Source organism: Batrachochytrium dendrobatidis (assembly GCF_000203795.2).
Source record: "Batrachochytrium dendrobatidis JAM81 unplaced genomic scaffold BATDEscaffold_1, whole genome shotgun sequence".
NCBI lineage: Eukaryota > Fungi > Chytridiomycota > Chytridiomycetes > Rhizophydiales > Batrachochytrium > Batrachochytrium dendrobatidis.
Window position 1 is genome coordinate 614,460 of NW_006281099.1, and position 19,343 is coordinate 633,802.

The 19,343-nt window shown below is 38.6% G+C and overlaps 7 protein-coding genes across 7 annotated transcripts in view; 4 read left to right on the forward strand and 3 right to left on the reverse strand.

Moving 5' to 3' along the window:
* BATDEDRAFT_29115 (uncharacterized protein) overlaps positions 1-2,976 on the forward strand; it is a gene marked incomplete at both ends in the record, with an annotated part of 3,261 nt that extends 285 nt beyond the window's left edge. The window contains 5 exons of the mRNA XM_006675559.1: positions 12-515; positions 614-1,052; positions 2,274-2,290; positions 2,573-2,646; positions 2,715-2,976. Of these exons, the coding sequence (XP_006675622.1) occupies positions 12-515; positions 614-1,052; positions 2,274-2,290; positions 2,573-2,646; positions 2,715-2,976 (1,296 nt within the window). The remainder of the gene's footprint in view (positions 1-11; positions 516-613; positions 1,053-2,273; positions 2,291-2,572; positions 2,647-2,714) is intronic.
* A 593-nt stretch (positions 2,977-3,569) lies between these two features.
* BATDEDRAFT_8861 (translocon subunit SEC61) lies at positions 3,570-5,573 on the forward strand (the record flags this gene model as incomplete). Its single annotated transcript, XM_006674991.1, has 4 exons — positions 3,570-3,680; positions 4,012-4,291; positions 4,422-4,685; positions 4,774-5,573. 4 exons carry the CDS (start codon positions 3,570-3,572, stop codon positions 5,571-5,573), a joined length of 1,455 nt encoding a protein of 484 aa, XP_006675054.1.
* Positions 5,574-6,160: 587 nt separating this feature from the next.
* Positions 6,161-6,733, reverse strand: BATDEDRAFT_21337 (uncharacterized protein; the record flags this gene model as incomplete). The annotated part of the gene is made up of 3 exons (XM_006675197.1): positions 6,161-6,325; positions 6,392-6,475; positions 6,596-6,733. 3 exons carry the CDS (start codon positions 6,731-6,733, stop codon positions 6,161-6,163), a joined length of 387 nt encoding a protein of 128 aa, XP_006675260.1.
* Positions 6,734-7,289: 556 nt separating this feature from the next.
* BATDEDRAFT_21338 (uncharacterized protein) lies at positions 7,290-7,907 on the forward strand (the record flags this gene model as incomplete). Its single annotated transcript, XM_006675198.1, has 4 exons — positions 7,290-7,487; positions 7,555-7,588; positions 7,654-7,733; positions 7,815-7,907. The coding sequence occupies 4 exons, from the start codon at positions 7,290-7,292 to the stop codon at positions 7,905-7,907; spliced, it is 405 nt and encodes a 134-aa protein (XP_006675261.1).
* A 2,551-nt stretch (positions 7,908-10,458) lies between these two features.
* Positions 10,459-11,264, forward strand: BATDEDRAFT_8275 (uncharacterized protein; the record flags this gene model as incomplete). The annotated part of the gene is made up of 4 exons (XM_006674922.1): positions 10,459-10,548; positions 10,631-10,780; positions 10,863-10,961; positions 11,049-11,264. Coding segments are annotated over 4 exons (555 nt in total), but the record flags the coding sequence as incomplete, so codon positions are not given.
* Positions 11,265-11,434: 170 nt separating this feature from the next.
* On the reverse strand, positions 11,435-14,073 carry BATDEDRAFT_8631 (uncharacterized protein; the record flags this gene model as incomplete). Its single annotated transcript, XM_006674967.1, has 7 exons — positions 11,435-11,567; positions 11,678-11,886; positions 12,037-12,339; positions 12,417-12,488; positions 12,884-13,059; positions 13,176-13,247; positions 13,923-14,073. 7 exons carry the CDS (start codon positions 14,071-14,073, stop codon positions 11,435-11,437), a joined length of 1,116 nt encoding a protein of 371 aa, XP_006675030.1.
* Positions 14,074-14,577: 504 nt separating this feature from the next.
* BATDEDRAFT_33931 (uncharacterized protein) lies at positions 14,578-19,305 on the reverse strand (the record flags this gene model as incomplete). Its single annotated transcript, XM_006675628.1, has 21 exons — positions 14,578-14,656; positions 14,768-14,841; positions 14,908-14,970; positions 15,057-15,769; positions 15,856-15,889; positions 15,996-16,158; positions 16,227-16,302; positions 16,374-16,485; positions 16,544-16,674; positions 16,747-16,790; positions 16,885-16,940; positions 17,020-17,201; positions 17,297-17,370; positions 17,459-17,685; positions 17,780-17,953; positions 18,039-18,181; positions 18,262-18,366; positions 18,459-18,486; positions 18,586-18,654; positions 18,759-18,956; positions 19,069-19,305. 21 exons carry the CDS (start codon positions 19,303-19,305, stop codon positions 14,578-14,580), a joined length of 2,982 nt encoding a protein of 993 aa, XP_006675691.1.
* Positions 19,306-19,343: the final 38 nt, after the last annotated feature.

Here is a 19,343-nt window from a genome sequence, read left to right on the forward strand (position 1 = left end):
CACATTCCAAGCCCGTCGAAACTTTTGCGGAAGCGTCTTTTCCCAGTTATGTTCTCAAGGAGGTTGAAAGTTTAGGATTTTCTGCACCCACTTCTATCCAATCTCAAGGCTGGCCCATGGCTTTGAGTGGTCGCGATGTTGTTGGTGTTGCCGAGACGGGTTCTGGAAAGACTCTTGCTTACACGTTGCCCTCTATTGTTCACATCAATGCCCAGCCTCTCCTCAAGCCTGGAGATGGTCCTATTGTGCTCATTCTTGCTCCAACTCGTGAGCTTGCTATCCAAATTCAGGTCGAATGCAACAAATTTGGTAGTTCATCTCGTATAAAAAACACATGTCTTTATGGAGGTGTTCCAAAGGGTCCTCAGATGCGTGATCTGGAACGTGGTATTGAGATTTGTATTGCCACTCCAGGTCGACTAATTGATATGCTCGAGTCTGGAAAAACCAACTTGAAACGTGTCACATACCTTGTTCTTGACGAGGCTGATCGTATGCTTGACATGGGATTTGAGGTAAGTTTATGTTTGATTTAAATTTCTTGAGGCAGTCTAATACTTTGATGTGTTTTATTAATGCGAGTATAACTTTTCAATTAACTGCGATGGTTTAGCCTCAAATCCGCAAGATTGTTGATCAGATTCGTCCCGATCGTCAGACCCTCATGTGGTCTGCAACTTGGCCCAAGGAAGTGCAGGCACTTGCTCGTGACTATCAAAAGGAGTTTATTCAGGTCAATGTTGGATCTATGGAGCTTTCTGCCAGTCACAACATCACACAGATTGTTGAGATCTGTCCTAGCCACGACAAGCGTCATCGCCTTTACAAGTTGCTTGAAGACATTATGTCGAATGCGGATCAAAAGACGATCATTTTTACAGGAACAAAACGTACAGCCGATGACATTACTCGTGATCTTCGTCATGACGGTTTCCCAGCACTTGCTATTCATGGCGACAAGAAACAGCAAGAGCGTGATTGGGTTATGCAAGAGTTCAAGTCTGGAAAGACCCCTATTTTGATTGCAACTGATGTTGCTGCTCGTGGTTTAGGTAAGTTTTTGCTAAATTTAAATTGTATCTATCTGTATATGATTGAAACAAGCCGAGATTATAGAAATGTGATGTGACACGACAATGAGAAAGTGGGATGGCATAATTTATTGCATTCAAATTACATGGTCGAATAATATGAGATGAGTTGTGTTTTCATAGCCATCATTTGGTAGTTGCACTTCTTGCCTTTTATTTTTTGGCAGACTGCTATTGTATGCTTTAATTTTGACTGTCTTCTTTTAAAGTTGTTGTTGTCATTACTATCCCATTACTTTTGAATCACGGCCATCTTTAAACAGTCCAGGATAAGGGAACATGATACATTGTTCATACACAAGTCGCCAATAGTTTATCATGAAATCCGGGGTTTCATGTGTTGTATTGCCATTTTTAAAAAGCAATATATTTGTATTCCATCGAGTAATCAAGCACGATCACGCTGAACTTATTTTGGAGCGCTCGGAGATGCACAATCCGATTGATGTTTTGTCCTTGAATAAGTCAATCGCGAAACTCTGTGTTCTTTGGCGTCAATGTTCAGACTGTTGGATTATGCAATTTTTACTACTCGACCGCGGATTCATATATTGTTTTGGTTATTTTACATGATTTTGGATTTAGAGCTATTGCACATGTGGTGGAGGGATATGGTTGGCTAGGTGCAATATCAAGGAAACATCTGATTGTTGATGGAGCAAGATCTTGAATTTTTACGGTTTGAGCCTGTCCATTTTCCATCTGACGTTTTTATTTGGTATATTGGATCTTTTGCATGCCATTGCGCTGAGTTTATGTATTTTCGCTACCCTTTTGGATGTACAAATGAGATGCTGCTGTAATATACTATCTTGTTTATTTCTCGCAGACTCTGAAGATGAAGAAAAACAAATTGTTGCCATTTAAAAATAGAAATACAGATTACAACAATCAATTTCTGTTCAATTTGTTTATTTTTCATTTTCGGTGTTTTGTTTTCACCTGTCATACTATTGCATTTGCCAGTGTATATTGATTGTGAGCTGAGAGCGGTCTTACAAGCCTCCTTTAGAGTTAGTTTGAGGGAGTTGCCAAGGGAATGCAATCTACTCTTTGATCTAATATACGAACAAATGATTTAGAAACTGAGAGTTGTGAACAAAATAATGTATTGATACGCTAAACACGCACGGATTTGTATAAACTAATTCTTGATGTGCTATTAATGTCTATGTTTAACAGATGTCAAGGATGTCAAGGTAAGAGGTTTTGTGATATTTGTTTATTCCAAGTATTCACATAAGATGGGACGCCTGCATTTATTTTGCAATCTATTTGCTCTGGAGTATACAGTGGTTGAATATTCCTTGTGCTTTCCTAGTACAAATTGACTTTGTCCACTTTTGGCATAGTCATACGTTGTGCGATCTCCAGATTTGGTGTAAATTATCATTTCATGAGAGTGGCATTTTTATTTGGTGTTCCATCCATGTGAATGCGACTGTATTTCAAGTATAGCTAACGAGTATATGCAAATTTAGTTTGTGATCAACTTTGATTTCCCAAACAATATTGAAGATTACGTACATCGTATTGGGCGTACTGGTCGTGCAAAGTAAGTACGCTATTACTGAATTTGAGTTGCTGAACGATTCTAATAGAGATTTCTGGTTTTCATAATAGTAACAAGGGCACAGCGTACACGCTATTTTCACCCGACAACTTTAAGAGTGCACGCGATCTGGTCAAGATTCTTGAAGAAGCAGGACAAGTAGTTGATCCTCAGCTGCATGATTTTGCTCGTAGTGGAGGATCAGGAGGAGGTCATAGCCGATACGGAGGTGGTCGTGGTGGTCGTGGAGGAGGCCGTGGAGGATACGGTGGTGGTGGTAGTAACGGAGGTGGTTATGGCGGTGGTGGCCGATACAATCCATACGGTCGATAAGCTGACAGACTCTTGGTTTTGGCTCATAAAGCCTACAGCCATCTTCATACTCATTTTTTTTATCACCAAATATAAACATGATTAGTTTCGTAGTTGTTCAAAGTGGATTGACGAGTAAAATTCTGATTTGAAGGGCAAGAATGGAACGAGTTTATTGAGATCATCCGAGTGCTGGATCAGCCTGTACACGATAAGATAGAACTGGCAGATGGCAATCGTTGCCCAAAGCATGCCCACTGCAACCATCAAGAAATGCTTGAATTCTAGGTCAAGAATTCTTTCTTTTACTTCACTCAACGCCTTTCTTCTGTGACCGACTGTCTTATTACCGATGTCGTCGTCCTCTTGTAAGTTGTTGATATATCTAAAAGACAGCCATTGCATTGCTAGTACGATGTGGGCAGTCCAGCCATTTGCCACCAAAAGAATGAGGCTGCTCCTTCGATCTATCCAAGCATTCATTCCTGCCTAGTCCAGACTAAGGTGCAGAGTGGATTCAAAGGAAGTCCAATAAGTGATTCATAGTACTGGTTGAACATCGCTGTTGATGGACTGGCTTGTTCGTATATGTGTGAAGGTGGTTTTCGGTGTCAATGGCTGTAGCTAACATTGTGGTGTCTCATCAACACTTGACAGTCCGTCTGCTCTATGCACTGCGGCCATTCATTTCTCTTATGCCAGAAGTGACCTCGCCTGACCGCAAGGTACTGATCCAATATTGTCCTTGCTGCTATTGTGGTCTCATTCGTTCAAGTTCTATCACCATTTCCAGCCTGCTACTCCTTTGTTTGCTCGTCTTAGTCTCTACAAGGCTTGGTACTGCACTACTACCAAGACTCCTTGTGGCGGTTTATTCAGAAAGCATTCTGTTCAACTGTCCTTTTATACCATGTTTATATCCATTCAATAGTGTTGATTATGGCTTCATACCGGCATTTCGCCAAACTGATCTAAACAAGTTTACATCTGACGGTTTCAGATGCATTTCATATTGATACACAGTCTATTCCTGAAACATTATATATTCTAATCTAGGTTCAATTCAGAGAAAAAGTCATGTGGACTGCTATTACACTGTTCATTTTCTTGGTCTGTTCCCAGATCCCATTGTACGGCATCATGTCCTCTGATTCATCCGACCCCATGTACTGGATGCGTGTCATTCTTGCTTCCAACAGAGGAACTTTGATGGAGTTGGGAATCACTCCTATCATTACCTCTGGCATGATTATGCAGCTGCTTGCTGGTGCAGGTATTATCGAAGTCGACTACTCTATCAAGGAAGACCGTGCCTTGTTTTCTGGTGCTCAGAAATGTAAGCTGCCTTGCACCTTGTTTTGCTAATCTACCGTCATTAATACTCGAGTTTTTATTTTTGGTTTGCAATATCATTCAATCTTGCATTTGATCAATAAATTCGTGTCAACTGCTCTGCAAATGTCTAGTGTTTGCCATGATTATCGCTATTGGACAGGCTACCGTGTCAGTATGGTCTGGTGTCTATGGAAATCCTGCTGAAATTGGATCTGGAATCTCTCTTCTTCTCATTCTTCAGCTTTGCATTGCCGCACTTATTACCATGCTTCTCGATGAGCTATTACAAAAAGGATACGGTCTTGGATCTGGCATTTCTCTTTTTATTGCCACCAATATTTGCGAAAACATTGTATGGAAGGCATTTTCTCCTACCACCTATAACACTGGTCGTGGTAAGTTGGGTTTTTTGTGCAAGTGTGTTACTATGGTTTTATATACTTGGTATTTTATGTTCATTATATTGTCTATTTACTGTTATAGGCACTGAGTTTGAAGGTGCTGTGGTTGCTCTTTTCCATCTCTTGTTTACCCGTAATGACAAATTTCGTGCCGTCAAGGAAGCCATGTATCGCTCAAATCTCCCCAACTTGACCAACCTGCTCTCCACAATCGTCGTTTTTGCTGCTGTTATTTACTTGCAAGGTTTCCGGGTTGAAATTCCAGTCAAATCCAACCGTATGCGTGGTCAGCAAGGCTCTTACCCCGTCAAACTCTTTTACACCTCCAACATGCCTATCATGTTGCAGTCTGCTCTTGTCTCCAACATCTTTTTTGTTTCGCAGCTGCTTTACAAGCGCTTCCCTGAGAACATTTTCATTCGCCTTTTGGGTGTGTGGCAAAATGCCGAAGGTGTCCCTCAAGAGTTTGCTACCTCTGGTTTTGCGTACTACATTTCTCCACCTAAAAATGTGTCTGTGATTTTTTCTGATCCCATTCACTTTGCCATCTACGTTTCCTTTATGCTGGGTGCATGCGCTCTCTTTTCTAAAACCTGGATTGAAGTTTCTGGCTCTTCTCCCCGTGATGTTGCCAAGCAGCTCAAGGATCAACAACTTGTTATTCGTGGACACCGTGAAGGATCCATGTACAAAGAGCTTAAGCGCATTATCCCCACTGCAGCTGCATTTGGAGGGTTGTGTATTGGAGCTCTTTCTGTTGCTGCCGATCTCCTTGGTGCAATTGGGTCCGGTACCGGTATTTTGCTAGCTGTGACGATTATTTACCAGTACTTTGAGATTTTTGTCAAGGAGCAACACGAAGAAGGCGCAGTGATGTTTTAAGAATGAATCTCGACTTGGTTCTTTTTTACGTTATATATCATGATTGGTTTGGATCGAGTTGCCAATTTTTGAACAAGATTAAATACTGATTTGTTAGCAGGGCTGTTGGTTCAGTGTATTTGAATTTACAGCCATATTCATGTAAAATAGAACTTGTATTCCTTTTCTTTGGAATATGCAGTACTCATTGCATTTTCAGTATCTGGAATCGCACCGTACAAACCTATTTGATAAATTATCAACGGGTTTAAGAATAGACATTATAAAGCTTACACTTTGCGATATTGATGTTTGTTGAACAGCTGGTAGATCATATTTATCAGTGAGTGTGTAGCTTTTTCAAGGAGTTCAAAGGGTAGTGTTTAATAAATGTGGTATAAATTATCATTTCATAAAACTGACTATTTATTACTTGGTACTCTTATTTAGTGCCCCGTTTTGTGCGAATATAACTGAAATTGCCAATATGCTACTGATGTATAAACCATGATTCATTGTTTAACGAGCTTTGTGAAATTCAAGTCTTTGGGAATGAACCTATTTGCATAGTTTTAGTAACAGTGATTACTGCTCAACAAAAAGTATAATTATGATGCCTTCCATATCAAGATGCCAATATTCCCTCCAAAGTACATGTGTAGCAAATTGCGCATCTCGTGAGTGATTTCAAACCCAAATCCTTCGCCGACAACTACATGCCATGAACTTCCGCATCGTTTATCCATCAACTCTTTAATTGTTTTTGAAGAAGCCTAATAAAACATACAGCAATGGTGAACAAGGGATGGTAAGGTTCAGATAAGGCTGAAAGTTGATACCTCGTGATTTCCTGGATGCTTTTCTACAGCTGTGACTGCCATATCGACTGCCTCTGCTCGTACTTCATCAGACATATCACAAAACTAAATCAAATAGATTTAAATGATATTAGTTTTTAGGCGAGCTGTAAATAGAAGTAGCAGGATATCCGATATTCACTGTATCAGGACAATTGAGCGCGTTTTAAGATGTATGCTAGATACCTTGACTAGGGGATAGTTGAACAGTCGACGTTGGTCCTTTTCATCAGTGCGGTCGCCAGACGGAGCTGTTGTAGCGCCGCCGTCTGCTGATTTGGCTGCACCAGCAACCAGGTTGGCCATACTACCTTGGTCTGCCATCATTTTGAAACCGAAAGATTGGGTGAAAATAGATATAACTTGACAAGATGGGTAAACTTGTTTAAATTGCCTGCCAGATGAATCTGATACATACTACATATGCTACGTGTTTTTTGTAGTTGCTGGATAGCGGTTGAGCCATACAATCAGACCAAGCAATGCAACTGCCTCAGTATTAAAGAATATTGCTGCATCACATATTTTGCAAAGGTTTAATCATTAAACTGATTTAATCTATCAGTATAGTTTTCATTCTATTGATGTTGTAATCCAGAACAATTGATCATCCATTATTGGTCATGTTTGCTGCAATGCGGTTTATGTAAACCCAATGACAAATTCAGCTGTGCAATACATATCGGATAATGAGTCAAGAATCGTAGTAATCGAAAGTAGTCGCTTGAATAGGAATTACTGTTTTGAACTAGCCGGTTTGCAACTCGAAATCATGAGTTTATTTGGTAGCAATTCTACTTGAGAATTGATTTGCATTGACAGAATTTGTTCATGTATTGTTTCCCTCCTTTCCAGTATCCATTTGGCAGCAATCAACTCAATGAGTAAACATGAACACAATCGACGTGGGGATAAATCCAAGAAAAGTAGTAAAGAACCTGTAGATTCCCACTCTCCCAAACCTATATCTGAAGAGCACTACTTTCAAAAGGCAGCCGAATTTCAAGTATGGCTGTCTGAAAAGGGGTATCGCTTCCATGATTTGTCCAAGTCTGAAGCACAGGATCAATTTAAAAAAGTATGTATATCTGTTGTTTGATTCTATACTAGGCTGCAGTTCTTTGATTCTAATGGTCCTGTTTTAGTTTATTCGGCGATGGAACAAGGGAAAACTGGATGGTAAGATGACTAAAGTGGACTCCTAGAAAACTGGTGGATATAGCTTAAACTACAGTGAATTATAGATAAATACTACAAAGGGATTCAAGCCTTGGAGGTGCCGTTTGCAGCACGAACTGGATATAAATGGAACATCAAAGACATTGTGAGTATAGCCATCCATTTCTATATTCCCACTACTATTACAATGACAAGACTGGCTAATCAGCACTGTATGAATCAATAGAATGAGTCGGAGCAGATATTAGTGCATGATTCTGTTGAATCCATGACAGGATCTGCTAATACGTTTAATTTTGGATTTCGAAATGGCAAGTAGAGTTGGGTTTATCCTAGTATTGCTCTATTTGATAAAACGTATAGACTCTAATTTTTAAACATATTACTATTATAATAGAGGCAGCCAAGGGTCAAATTACAGATCAATTTAGTGAGCAAATAAAGCCGGTAAAGAAATATAACAGGCCCACACATACATAGGATATACATGCAGAAAGCGAGTTGAATGGCAAAGACAGAGTATCGATCGGAAGTACTGCAAAAAGAGAAAATGTGTTGAATCAGATTATACCTAAAGAGACTGGAAGGTGGGTCATGTAATGTAGACTAGTTTATGCATTTCTAGTTTTACAGTCGTATTCGCGTAGAATGTAACACTTGTATTTGTTTTGCAGTGATTATCTTGGAATATGCAATGGTTAAATATCCGTTGCACTTTCTTGATAGAAATTGCCTTGGATAGACATTCTCGATTCTTCAATAAACACAGCGTCCATCGTATGATGCCTACAATCAAACTCCTGTTTGGTGTATCCTAAATCTCATATGTTTGCGCTCTAGTTTAAAAGCAAGGATCGCACATTTCAAAAATGCAGTTGTTTCCATGCCAATCATCAAAAGACCAGAGTACAATAGTGTCTAGTAAATTTAACGAGAATTATCATTGCATGACACTAGTGTTTATTTGCACTTTGGTTCCATAATTTAGTGGTCCATTTTATGTGGATACGGCGGTGAGTGTGATTTGAATATAGAGCAACGCGTTCAGAATGCATATCACAAGCATGAACGAAAAATAGATAGATTCCAGACAAGAACTTGATGAAACTACAGACCATCAAACACCATTGATACTCGACGCAAAAGGAGTGCAAGGAAAAAGGTTAGAAGCAGTAAAGACATGAGAAGATGGAGCAGTACTCGGATACGTGGGAGCACACCGAGCAACAAGGACAGGTTGTGGCCATGTTTTGAGCCATGACAGAAAGGGATGCGAATCCATCGAAATCAAGACGAGCCGGACCAGCTGTGATGGTTGATAACAACGCGGGTATCCATACCAAATGATTGCAGTTTACTCTTATCCTAACAATTTCTACCATTACTGCTGTTGGTTTTAGCTCAGAGCTGGGTTGCATACACACAGGTAAATGATTTTCAATGCTATGGTAGTGGTTTACGTTCAAGAGTCTGAACAAAGTTTTCAGTATTGGTGGTTGACTGGCACTCTTTGAATTGGCTACTGCTCATGGTTACTATAAATCATTAGATTAGTAGTAATAAAAAATAGATACAGGTTTGGTTTATTGCTTTAAGCATATTCGTACGAAGGGTTAATGATGATTTGTATTGATGAATGGGGTGGATAAACCGCTGTTACTATCTTGATAGTTGCAAGATTGACTTTCCATCCCTCTCATTATTGCATCGACCTCGTTACTAGTGGGTACGCAATCCCGCCTGCAAGTCCATCCGATGCATGAATTCATGTCCAGCTATGCCTTCAATTCCATCCTTCTATTGCTACCCTGAATTATGAATTATTTTACTATTGAATTATTTGAATATTTGAACCGTTTTATCCATATTGCTAACTTTTATATCATCCTATCACTACTGTTAGCTGCGAAACCTCTTGCAAATATATTTGAACAGTCCAGCATACACACATCCGTCTGGCTCTTACTAATTGGTCTTTGGCACAACGGATTTATTTTTCACTAAAACCACTGCTAGACAATGCTCACCTCAGACAACCAACCCGGCAACGGCGGAAATGACACCGCTGCAGAAAGCGACTCTCTTCCTGCTGCAAGTACCAATGCTGACGCCTGCGCATCAATATCTACTCAAATTTCTGCTTCGGATGCATCAAATTCACCAAATATGTTGTCGACTGCAACTGACTTGAACTCGGGCTCCGCTACTACCACAGAAACTACATCTACACCTGCTATACATAATCTTGTTACCCAAGTAAAACAATCTGCTGAACCTACAAACCCCATAAAGTCCAGTATTGAAGCAGCAAAACGCCGCGTTGCCAAATTAGAAGGTGCATTGACCCGGCTTTATACTGTTTTATGAACTCTCCCAGTCGTGACTATAGTTTGTATTTTGGCTAATCTAGTTTAATCTATATATTGATTTCAATGCTGCATGAATATATCTGTCTATAGTAAAAAATGAGCAATCAGCTACGCAACCTACATCTACAGTTATTCAATCATCACAACCTGTTCACGGCACCATTGCTTCTACTGTTACGATAAGTCCCACTCAGGGGATCTCTCAGAGTTCTCCAATCTCGAATGTGGCTCCTGTAAAATCAAAAAAGGCATATGCTTCACATAGCTCCTTTTGGTCCGCTATGTTCCCATGTTGCTGTTATAGCCCTGATAACGATATGATGATGGTCCCCATATCTTCTGTTACAAAGCCTCCTTCTGGTACTCAAAAGGCTCCTAGTCCTTCTGGGTTTCCTACTGCTTCACATCCGTCTACTTTAGTAGGTTAAATATGCATTATTGAACGTAATTCATCTAGATTCAATCATGTTAATTTTCACGTCTTTTTAGGATACAAAAAAATACCTTTTAAAGGAGTTGGCTGCTGAAGATGTTGGCCGAAAATGTCTGGTTCTTGATTTGGACGAAACTCTTGTACATAGCTCTTTCAAGGTATTTTTTACTTGCAAAGTCTTGGTTGGCTTAGGTTTTGCTGATGCATTTTATTTACTTTTTCTAATGCTGTCTCAATTAGCCTGTTGCAAAAGCCGATTTTATTATTCCCGTAGAAATTGATAAAACCATCCATAATGTGTATGTTTTGAAGCGACCTGGTGTAGATACATTTTTACAAAGACTTGGAACTCAATTCGAGGTTGTAGTTTTTACCGCGAGCTTAGCAAAGGTGTGTAATGCCTTGAAATTGCACCCGGTTTTCAACACCTGCTACTTTTTCAAATCAACTGATTGCTGAATTTACATTTTAGTACGCGGACCCTGTGCTAGATATGCTAGATAAGCACAAGGTTGTCAAGCATAGACTGTTTCGTGAAGCATGCATTCATCACAAGGGAAATTACGTTAAAGTGAGTCCTATCTATTGAGACCATCTTACTCGAACATTCATACTAACAATTCAATATTATTTTTATTGTGCGACCATTTAATATTAGGATTTGAGCTTGCTCGGTCGCAATCTAAAGGACGTCATTATTATAGACAATTCTCCTTCTTGTTATCTATTTCATCCTGCAAATGCGATACCAATCACGAGTTGGTTTGAAGACCCGAGCGATGCCGAACTATTGGATCTCATCCCTTTCTTGGAAGATCTCAAACTGGTTGACAATGTTACGGTGGTATTGGACAATTCGTTGGATGACCAATAAATGCAAAGGCAGTTTGATATTGCTATTGATAGAGCTTAACTTTGGATTGTTTTTATAACTACTTGATGATCAAGTTGGACGCCATTTGAGGAATGATCAAAACGGCATACCTGTAGCTGCTGTTCCATATCGATTGAATTTCAACATAAAGGGTGATTGGTGACAAACAACTAAGTAACCTTTTTATTAACGTTTGTGAATCCGATGCCAACAGATGTCAAAAGAACGGTATGTGATGTAGGATCAGCAACAATCTTGAATGTAACATCAAAGAATGTTTTGAGATCGCGTAAATACTGAATGCTGTTTGGCCATTCGAGTATGTTAATGGTATAGAAAATGTTAGATTAAAACAAATAGCATCATAGTAAATCTCTCCGTTGCCTCTAATACCAAACTACAATAAAACTTACGTAAAAGGAGAAAGCCCACCAAACCGTACTTTACCGACATCTTCTGGCCCAAGAGCAATGAATAGCAGATTCAGCCATTGGCTCAGCGTATCGACTGTTCCGCCCCGTTTGATTTCATGAAGTAATAGTCGTGCAGCGCGGACACCCAAGTCTTCAGGTGTTGGAAACGAATAGTCGTTCACAAGCATATTCGAGACATTGGTTGTATGCTGCTTTTCTGATGCAAAACCAGTTTCTTTGGTTCCTGACACTCCCTGCTGAGCCTTTTTAAACTCTTTTGCTTGATCAAACGGCTCGCTTTCTTGGTTTAATCTATTAACAACAGCATTACGAACCTGATATGCACATTCTGAGGATACAAGTGCTTGAGTGGTGCTTTCTGCAACCAGAGACAAGGCATAGCCAGGAGATTTTCCACTTTCTTGACCTTTATAGACATCTGTATAGATGTACACATCAGGTATGTAACGAGTGAGAATACCGCGAGCAGCCTCAACAACTCGATTAGCCATTTGTGGGGACATGCGAGTGGCATAGGCAATACCACGAATGCGCTTGATGTGGCCCGGATCAATAAATTGAACAGGTTTAAGCTGACGAACGATTGGACAAGTAAAAGTGACTTGTCCTCCTCCAAGTGGAGCAGCTCCTCTTTTCGAGATCTTGGTAATTGATTAAAATGCAATAACATGAGAATCTCGACAAACCAAAAACAATTCAATAGGTTTCATGCACATACCTTGAGCTCGACACCATCTTCAATTCCAAATCGGTTGAGTTGAGGAAGTAACAGCGTACGGATAAGATCCACCTGCAATGATCAAGTGTTCATAAGCAATACACAAAACCACGAGTCAATACCAATTTCAAACATTTCTCTCAAATACATCAAAGTCTACCATCATTACAATCGTATTCATGTAAAATAAAACACTAAATACGGATGCCAAAGTGCATAATAAACAGTAGTGTCATGAAATGGTAATTGACACCAAATTTACTGAATATTGTGTTCTCTGTTGAACTTTTTGATAGAGTTTGACAACATCAAACCAACTAAGCCTAATACTTGAATCGCAATAGATGAGTCTGGTTTTGAAAGTATTTAACCACTGTCTACTCTGAAGAAAAAATCGCTGCATGATAGTGCTCTGTTCTACATGAACACAGCTGTAGTTTACAGGAAATCAATCAATAAAAACTCACAGAAGTATCTACATTGTCGTTGGTAATGCCAATGAGAGTGAGCTCTAAAGAATCTTTTGCAAATGGCGCCAATGCAATAATAGACTCTAAAAAGTATCCAATGGCTCGGGACGGTGGGCATTCGTGGGTTATCCTTCCACCAGAAATTGTTCCAGGGTGATATGTGACACCAGTACCTGTTTTAAAAAAGTTGAATAAAATATTATAGCAGTTTAGTTGATGGTACACTTGATCGATAAATGAGTAGCTTGGACCGTGTAAACACCCCAAATCGGCTTAAAGCAAGTCTTACCAGCATAGTTGATTTCGATGATACTGCCGTTGGTAATTTTCTCGAGCAGTCGAAGAAAACTGGCTTCATAGTCTACAAAACAGACATATGGAATCAAATGTATCAGTAATAAAGTATGTTACAATGAAATTGCGAGTTTCAACATATTACAATCATATCCATGTGAAAAGAAACACTAAATAAAAGCCAATTTCATCAAACAATCGACACCGAATTTACTGGACAGCATTGTACTGCCTGAAAAGGTTTACTGATATTTCTTTTCCGTGCCCATTTTTGCATAAACAACCAAACGGGTGTTTACATCACGGTTCCAGCAAATCCCACATTTGCTCAACTCTCCATTCATCAAAACCAAACATTGGATGATTGGCATGGAGACAATAGTTGCATTCCTGAAATATGTTGAACTAGAACGCGAGCGTATCTGATTTAAGATACAACAAAGCGGGGTTGTATTGACAACGTCAAAACAGTCGAATTCAATGTCTGATTTTAAATTTGGCAATCGTACAATGAGTGATTATGCCAAAAGAGAAAAAAGGACAGGTTCAAACTATAGTTTGTGTGAACATCATAATGGACCTTGTGTTTTGAAGAATTGAGAATGTCAATTTTTAGTAGGAAACCCAATACAACGAACATTTAGCCATTGCTTATTCCAAAACAAAAGACAATCACTGCAAGATAAATACAAAAGTGTTCCATTTTACATGAGGATGGCTATACATTGCAGTCAGTGTGTACCTGCAAGGCCGGGATATTCTTCGTCTTCAGAACGAATGTTTTCAATACGAATTGATTTCCTACTAAGGGTTGCAAGAATAAGTCGCTGTCTAAAGTAGTTGTGGCCATCAAACTGCAGCATGCGTCGTTTGGGAGGAACTGGAGCAGTCATGGCTTACTCGATAATATAGATTAGTATGAAATTTTTTTAGTTGAATCGACGTTTGAAATTTTAAAAAGAAAAATGTTTTGAAAATTTCCTTTATAATGGCATTGGTTGCAGTCATGAAGATTCTACATATTTAGCCAAACGTTGGTAAATATTTACAGCCATGTTTGGTAAAATGGCTGTAAACAAGAGTGTCAGTGTATAATAAACAGCCAGTTATGAAACATAGTTCACACAAGTTTATTGAGAATTGTCCTCTGAACTCCTTGTCAGAACAAGACCAAATGAGTGACGTGCTAATTGAATCGACAGAACCAGCAAACTGACCGTGCCAACAAGTCAGATTGTCGTCGCGGTAAACGAGATACAGTCGATAGATGATTCTGTCATCAAATCAGCAGACAATCTACCAATATTTGCAAAAAACATCATACCCAAAAGTATGATTAAATTTTACACACAGTCCCAAACATATGATACACTGATGATTGCTGGCAATTTTTCATTTTATTTTATCTCTCCATTTTCATGTCCTTTATCACCGGTCATAAAACTAAAAACTGAGATTCCAAATGGGTTCCAACCACTATTTTACCATGATGGAGACTCGGATGTATCATCATTTGGAGCACTATATCAAATAAAGTTGAAAACTTTTGGCCAATAACAACATGATGTAGAAACAAGATATAATTACCTGACGTCATCTGCTGTATTCCCGTCACCAAATAGATTATCAGATGATAAAGATTTTTCAGAGTGCAGTGCCATCTAAAGACATTTAAAGAATAAATTGTAAGAGGGTAATAGATATGTAGCAGATTTCAACCGACACACCTTTTTCTGTAGTGTGGGTTGTTGTTGAACTTGGGGTGTGAGTGATGCTACTTGATCCATTTTCTGTAGATTTAAATAGTATCAATAATCAGATTAGTATCCGAGTTCTTCAGCGCATGCTTCAATCAAATCTAAGTCATCAAGCCCACCTGCCGATCGCGCCGTTCTTGTACCAAAGACATGTATCGTTGTAGTATGGGATCATTCTCAAGGCTAGTTATGGGATCTTCTTTTTTCTTGGAAATTTCTGCTGCTTGATTAGCTTCACGAAGGTTTTTTTCCTTCTGCTCCAGCTCCTTTTGTAGTATATCCTTTTCTTCTTTAATACGCTGCTGCTCAAGCCTCTCCTGGGTTTGTTTCTCCTGATGAATCAAACGCTGCTTTTCTTGAAAAATGGCTTCTTGTTTCTTTCGATCCTCCAACTGTCGCTGCTCCTCACGCTGCTGTCGCTCTTGTAAAACACGATCAAGCTCTTGTTTTTCCTTTTCTACATCTTGAATAGAATGATTAGAAATAAGAGTTGGTGCCGCGTTCTGATTAGTTTCAGGTTTGGATTGGGTTTTTTGCAACTCTAAAAAGGTCTGTGATGATGGGATTTTGCTCGAATTATCCTCAGCATCAACTGGCAATATTTCAAAACACTGCTGTGAAGAGCTTGCAGCGTGGTTTGAACTCGGCTTCAAATCAGATGTAACTGGCGGCATAGTCTGTAGTATAGCTGTAGACTTGGGCTGTTTGGCATCTACGGGAAAGGATGGTAAAGTGACAGGAGGATTTACTATTGAGGATTGAGTCGCCAAGTTGGCAAAGGTTGCTGATGGGTAACACGAGTGCAAATAGTTTTCAGACTGGGATCGAACATCTACTTGAAAACATCAATGATTAGTTAAGATATAGCTTATTTAGCAAAAATTCAAATCGTGAAACAAAAGCAATCGTATTTTATACCATTAAGCTCAAGTTCTTTCATGATATGCTGCGCCTTTTATATATCAGATTAGCACATCAATATACTCAAAGTCAGTTCAACAATATTTAGCAGAGCAGTCAAACATTGAATTTTCAATATCATTGATTCGTTTAATCACCATATTTATGCTGGGTGAACCAATTTGCTGATTAAATGAGCTTGAATTATGAGCATTGAATTTATCCATATTGTCATTAAATTCCGTATGTAATGGAGTACGCTTCACAATCTTTGAATACATGTGGTCCAATTGTGGATCAAGGGGATCAGGAAGTAGTTCTCTATTTTAGTGAGCACTGTTAATCATCCAACATGAGCATCATACATGATGTTGTTCGTGATGTTATACCTATGCTGTTGAGTGGTTATATGGAATTGTCGCGAAGCAGGAGCAATCGAATGGTGTGCAAGTTCTGTCGTCAATGCTGTAGGGATAAATAAGTTAATTCGAATGAAATTCAACGACAAATAGTTAAAAAGTAAACACTGCACTAACCAGATTGAGTCTGGTGCAAAAGCAGTCGGGTGTCAGCCAGCTCTCTCTCTAATTCCCGTGTCTTGAGCACTTGCTGATCGAAAAGACGCTGCAACTCATCTGACCTGTTCAACTATATCATGCATATTAGATTTTTGTTGTGGTAAATTTAGCAGGCTTAAACCATCTACCTCGTATTCTAATTTTTGAACAAGCTGCTGACATTCGCGCTGCCATCTTGCCTCTGCCATGCGCGACTTTCCAAGCTCTTCACGAAAATCGTCTTTTGGTAGCATGAAATTTTTTAATAGCTCTTGATATTCTATTAGAACATTTAATAAGATATTAATATGTAAATTAACTACAGACAGCAGATTTATATATTGCAAGTTACCTTCTTGTCGCTTGTTTGCTGTTTTTTCAGTCTCAATAAGCTGCCTGATAATATATATCAACATAATTCAGTTCAACAGCAAGCACTGCATGTAGTGCCCCACATAACAATCTGCAAAATCTTTCAATAAAAACCTACTTTTTAAGACTTGTGATTTCAAATTCCAACGCAGTGCTACCTCGATTTGTAAGAAGCTGTATAAACACTAAATTGATTAGTATTGCAGAAATATAATTGATCAAATGTTTTAAACTATAAAGCATATTTTTGTACCTCGAGCTGGATTTCTTTGGAATGCAAAACAGCATCGTCTTTTTCTTTAATCAAAGCCTCAATTCGTTGATGAGCATTCTTTACACTTTCTCTCAAGGCGTCTCGTTCATCTTCGGTGTATTGAATATTTGCATGCATTTTTTCTACTGCAAGTGTTTTTTCCTTGAGTTGAGCGCGCTCAGCTACATTAAAGTAGTCCAACGAGTTTAAAACAAAAAGATAAATGGGCTAGCATGATGGTAATTAAACAGGTTGGGTACAAGCAATAGAGTCAAACCTTCAAGATGAACGCGATCAATTTTGATTTCCGAGACCTGTGTTGCATGTTTATTATTCAAATCAATCTTGTATCTTGAATTTGCAAATACAATGAATTTTGGTTAGCCAAGTACAAAATCAACAAATCATTCATAGCATTGCCAAAAACATGCTTGCTTACTGTGCAAGCTGACTTTCCATCTGTTGAGTATATCGCTCCTTGAATGATTGTAACTCTAAAACCTGAGATTGGACTTCCTCGACTCTGCGTTGTAAAAGATCACGCTCTAGTCGAATCTGCCTAGTATGTAGCTCTGCTTCATGTCTAAGCTGCACCTCTTTAAGCATAGTACTATTGCTTTCATCAAGCAGTTTTTGGCGTAGCTGGATGTTTTGATGTTCAAGAGCCTAACAAACCGCAAGATTACAGTTTTACTGATCCATAGCATACACGGCATTTACAATAACTGTATTACAAAATTGGCACAAAAGTATCGCATACCTTTTCCTTTTCAGTAAGTCTCAACTGCTCTGCTTCATGAATAGATATCTGTCTTTCTTGAAACTCTAGTATTTTATTATCGTATTCCATTTTTTGCTTTGCTATTTCCATTTTGTAATGCGACTTTTCATCAATGCGCATTTGTGCCAGCTCAAGCTCTTGAAACTTTTGAAGCTATTATCAATACCAATCAAACCATTAATAAATTTAAACATGCAATGTTTTTCAAGTAAATGTTATAGCGATATACGCTTTGCACCTGATCTTTAAGATCCTGTTTCATCTGTAGTTCAAGTTGATTCTGATATTGAGACAAGCGATCTTCAATTAAATGTGAATGAATTTGACCATTATTCTTGCGTTCTTGAAGCAAACTTTGCTCCACCTGATTTATCTTGATCGCTATCAATTCAAAAATAAAACTTGCGTTATTACAATCGGCACATATTCGAATATGCCAAATACACCAAAAAATCACTTGCACAAAATATCTTCTAAATCTGTGTTGGTTTGCATTTCCTTGTCGGTTTTCTGAACATCATTAATGTATGCAATGCTAGAAAATAGTCGCACAAGCAATGATTCTTCTAAATATTTGAAAGCGATATGTAAATAATCAGCAACATTGGGACTCGAGAATTTAAATAAACTGGCAAGATTTGCTTTCAAACTGCACTACCTGGGTTACGAGACTCCATTGCCTTTTCCTATATAGTTATGCACATTAGAATCAAACGGCCTGATTAGAAATGAATATTTCTATACCTACCAAAAATCATTGGCAAAATATGTGCTTGTTTTCCTACCATTTTTCTCAATGCATCGCATGGCTTATCTATATGCAGTGCGTGAAGAACATCCTTATCTCCCAAAGCCTAGTACATCAAGTGAAAAATAATTAATATATCTCCAATAAAGTGGGGATGAATTGTAATATGCAAAGATACGCTTGATACAGTTTAAACTTTAACATGCCAACCTTTTGAGAATGCCCCAATCCAGTTTCAGGAACAAATACAGATAAAGTAAAATCCAGTTTTCGCTCTTGAAAGTATCCAACCAAAAGACTGTCAATCACTTTGAACAAAAGCACATTGGATCCGTCATCAAGTGCTTTATGTCGAGGAATTCCAGATCGAAGATGTAGTTCTGCATAGAGTTTTGCTCGCAGCTGTGACTAGATATCAATGTAGAAGTTGTAGGATTGTCATTATATAATCGGGGTTTCAGGATTGTATGAACAGATATCTATACAATTCATTAGTCTTGCAAGTATAACATTAATTAACCTTGAGTTTATCTGCCACTCCAGAACAATGCAAACTGTGAACCAATCTAGCTCTTAATTCAACGCTGGATAACTCTAGCGGCTGCTGATATGCTACAGTGGATGGATTGTTTTGAGACGGTGTTATCAATTCAAACATGTATACAAAATAGCAATAGAATATATATTTGATGTCGGTTTTATCAACTTGTAACTTCAAAAGTTGTTCAGAATCGGAGTTTTCCTTCAAGGCTGACATTCAACTAAAGTTTCATCCATCTCAATGGTATTCTTGGT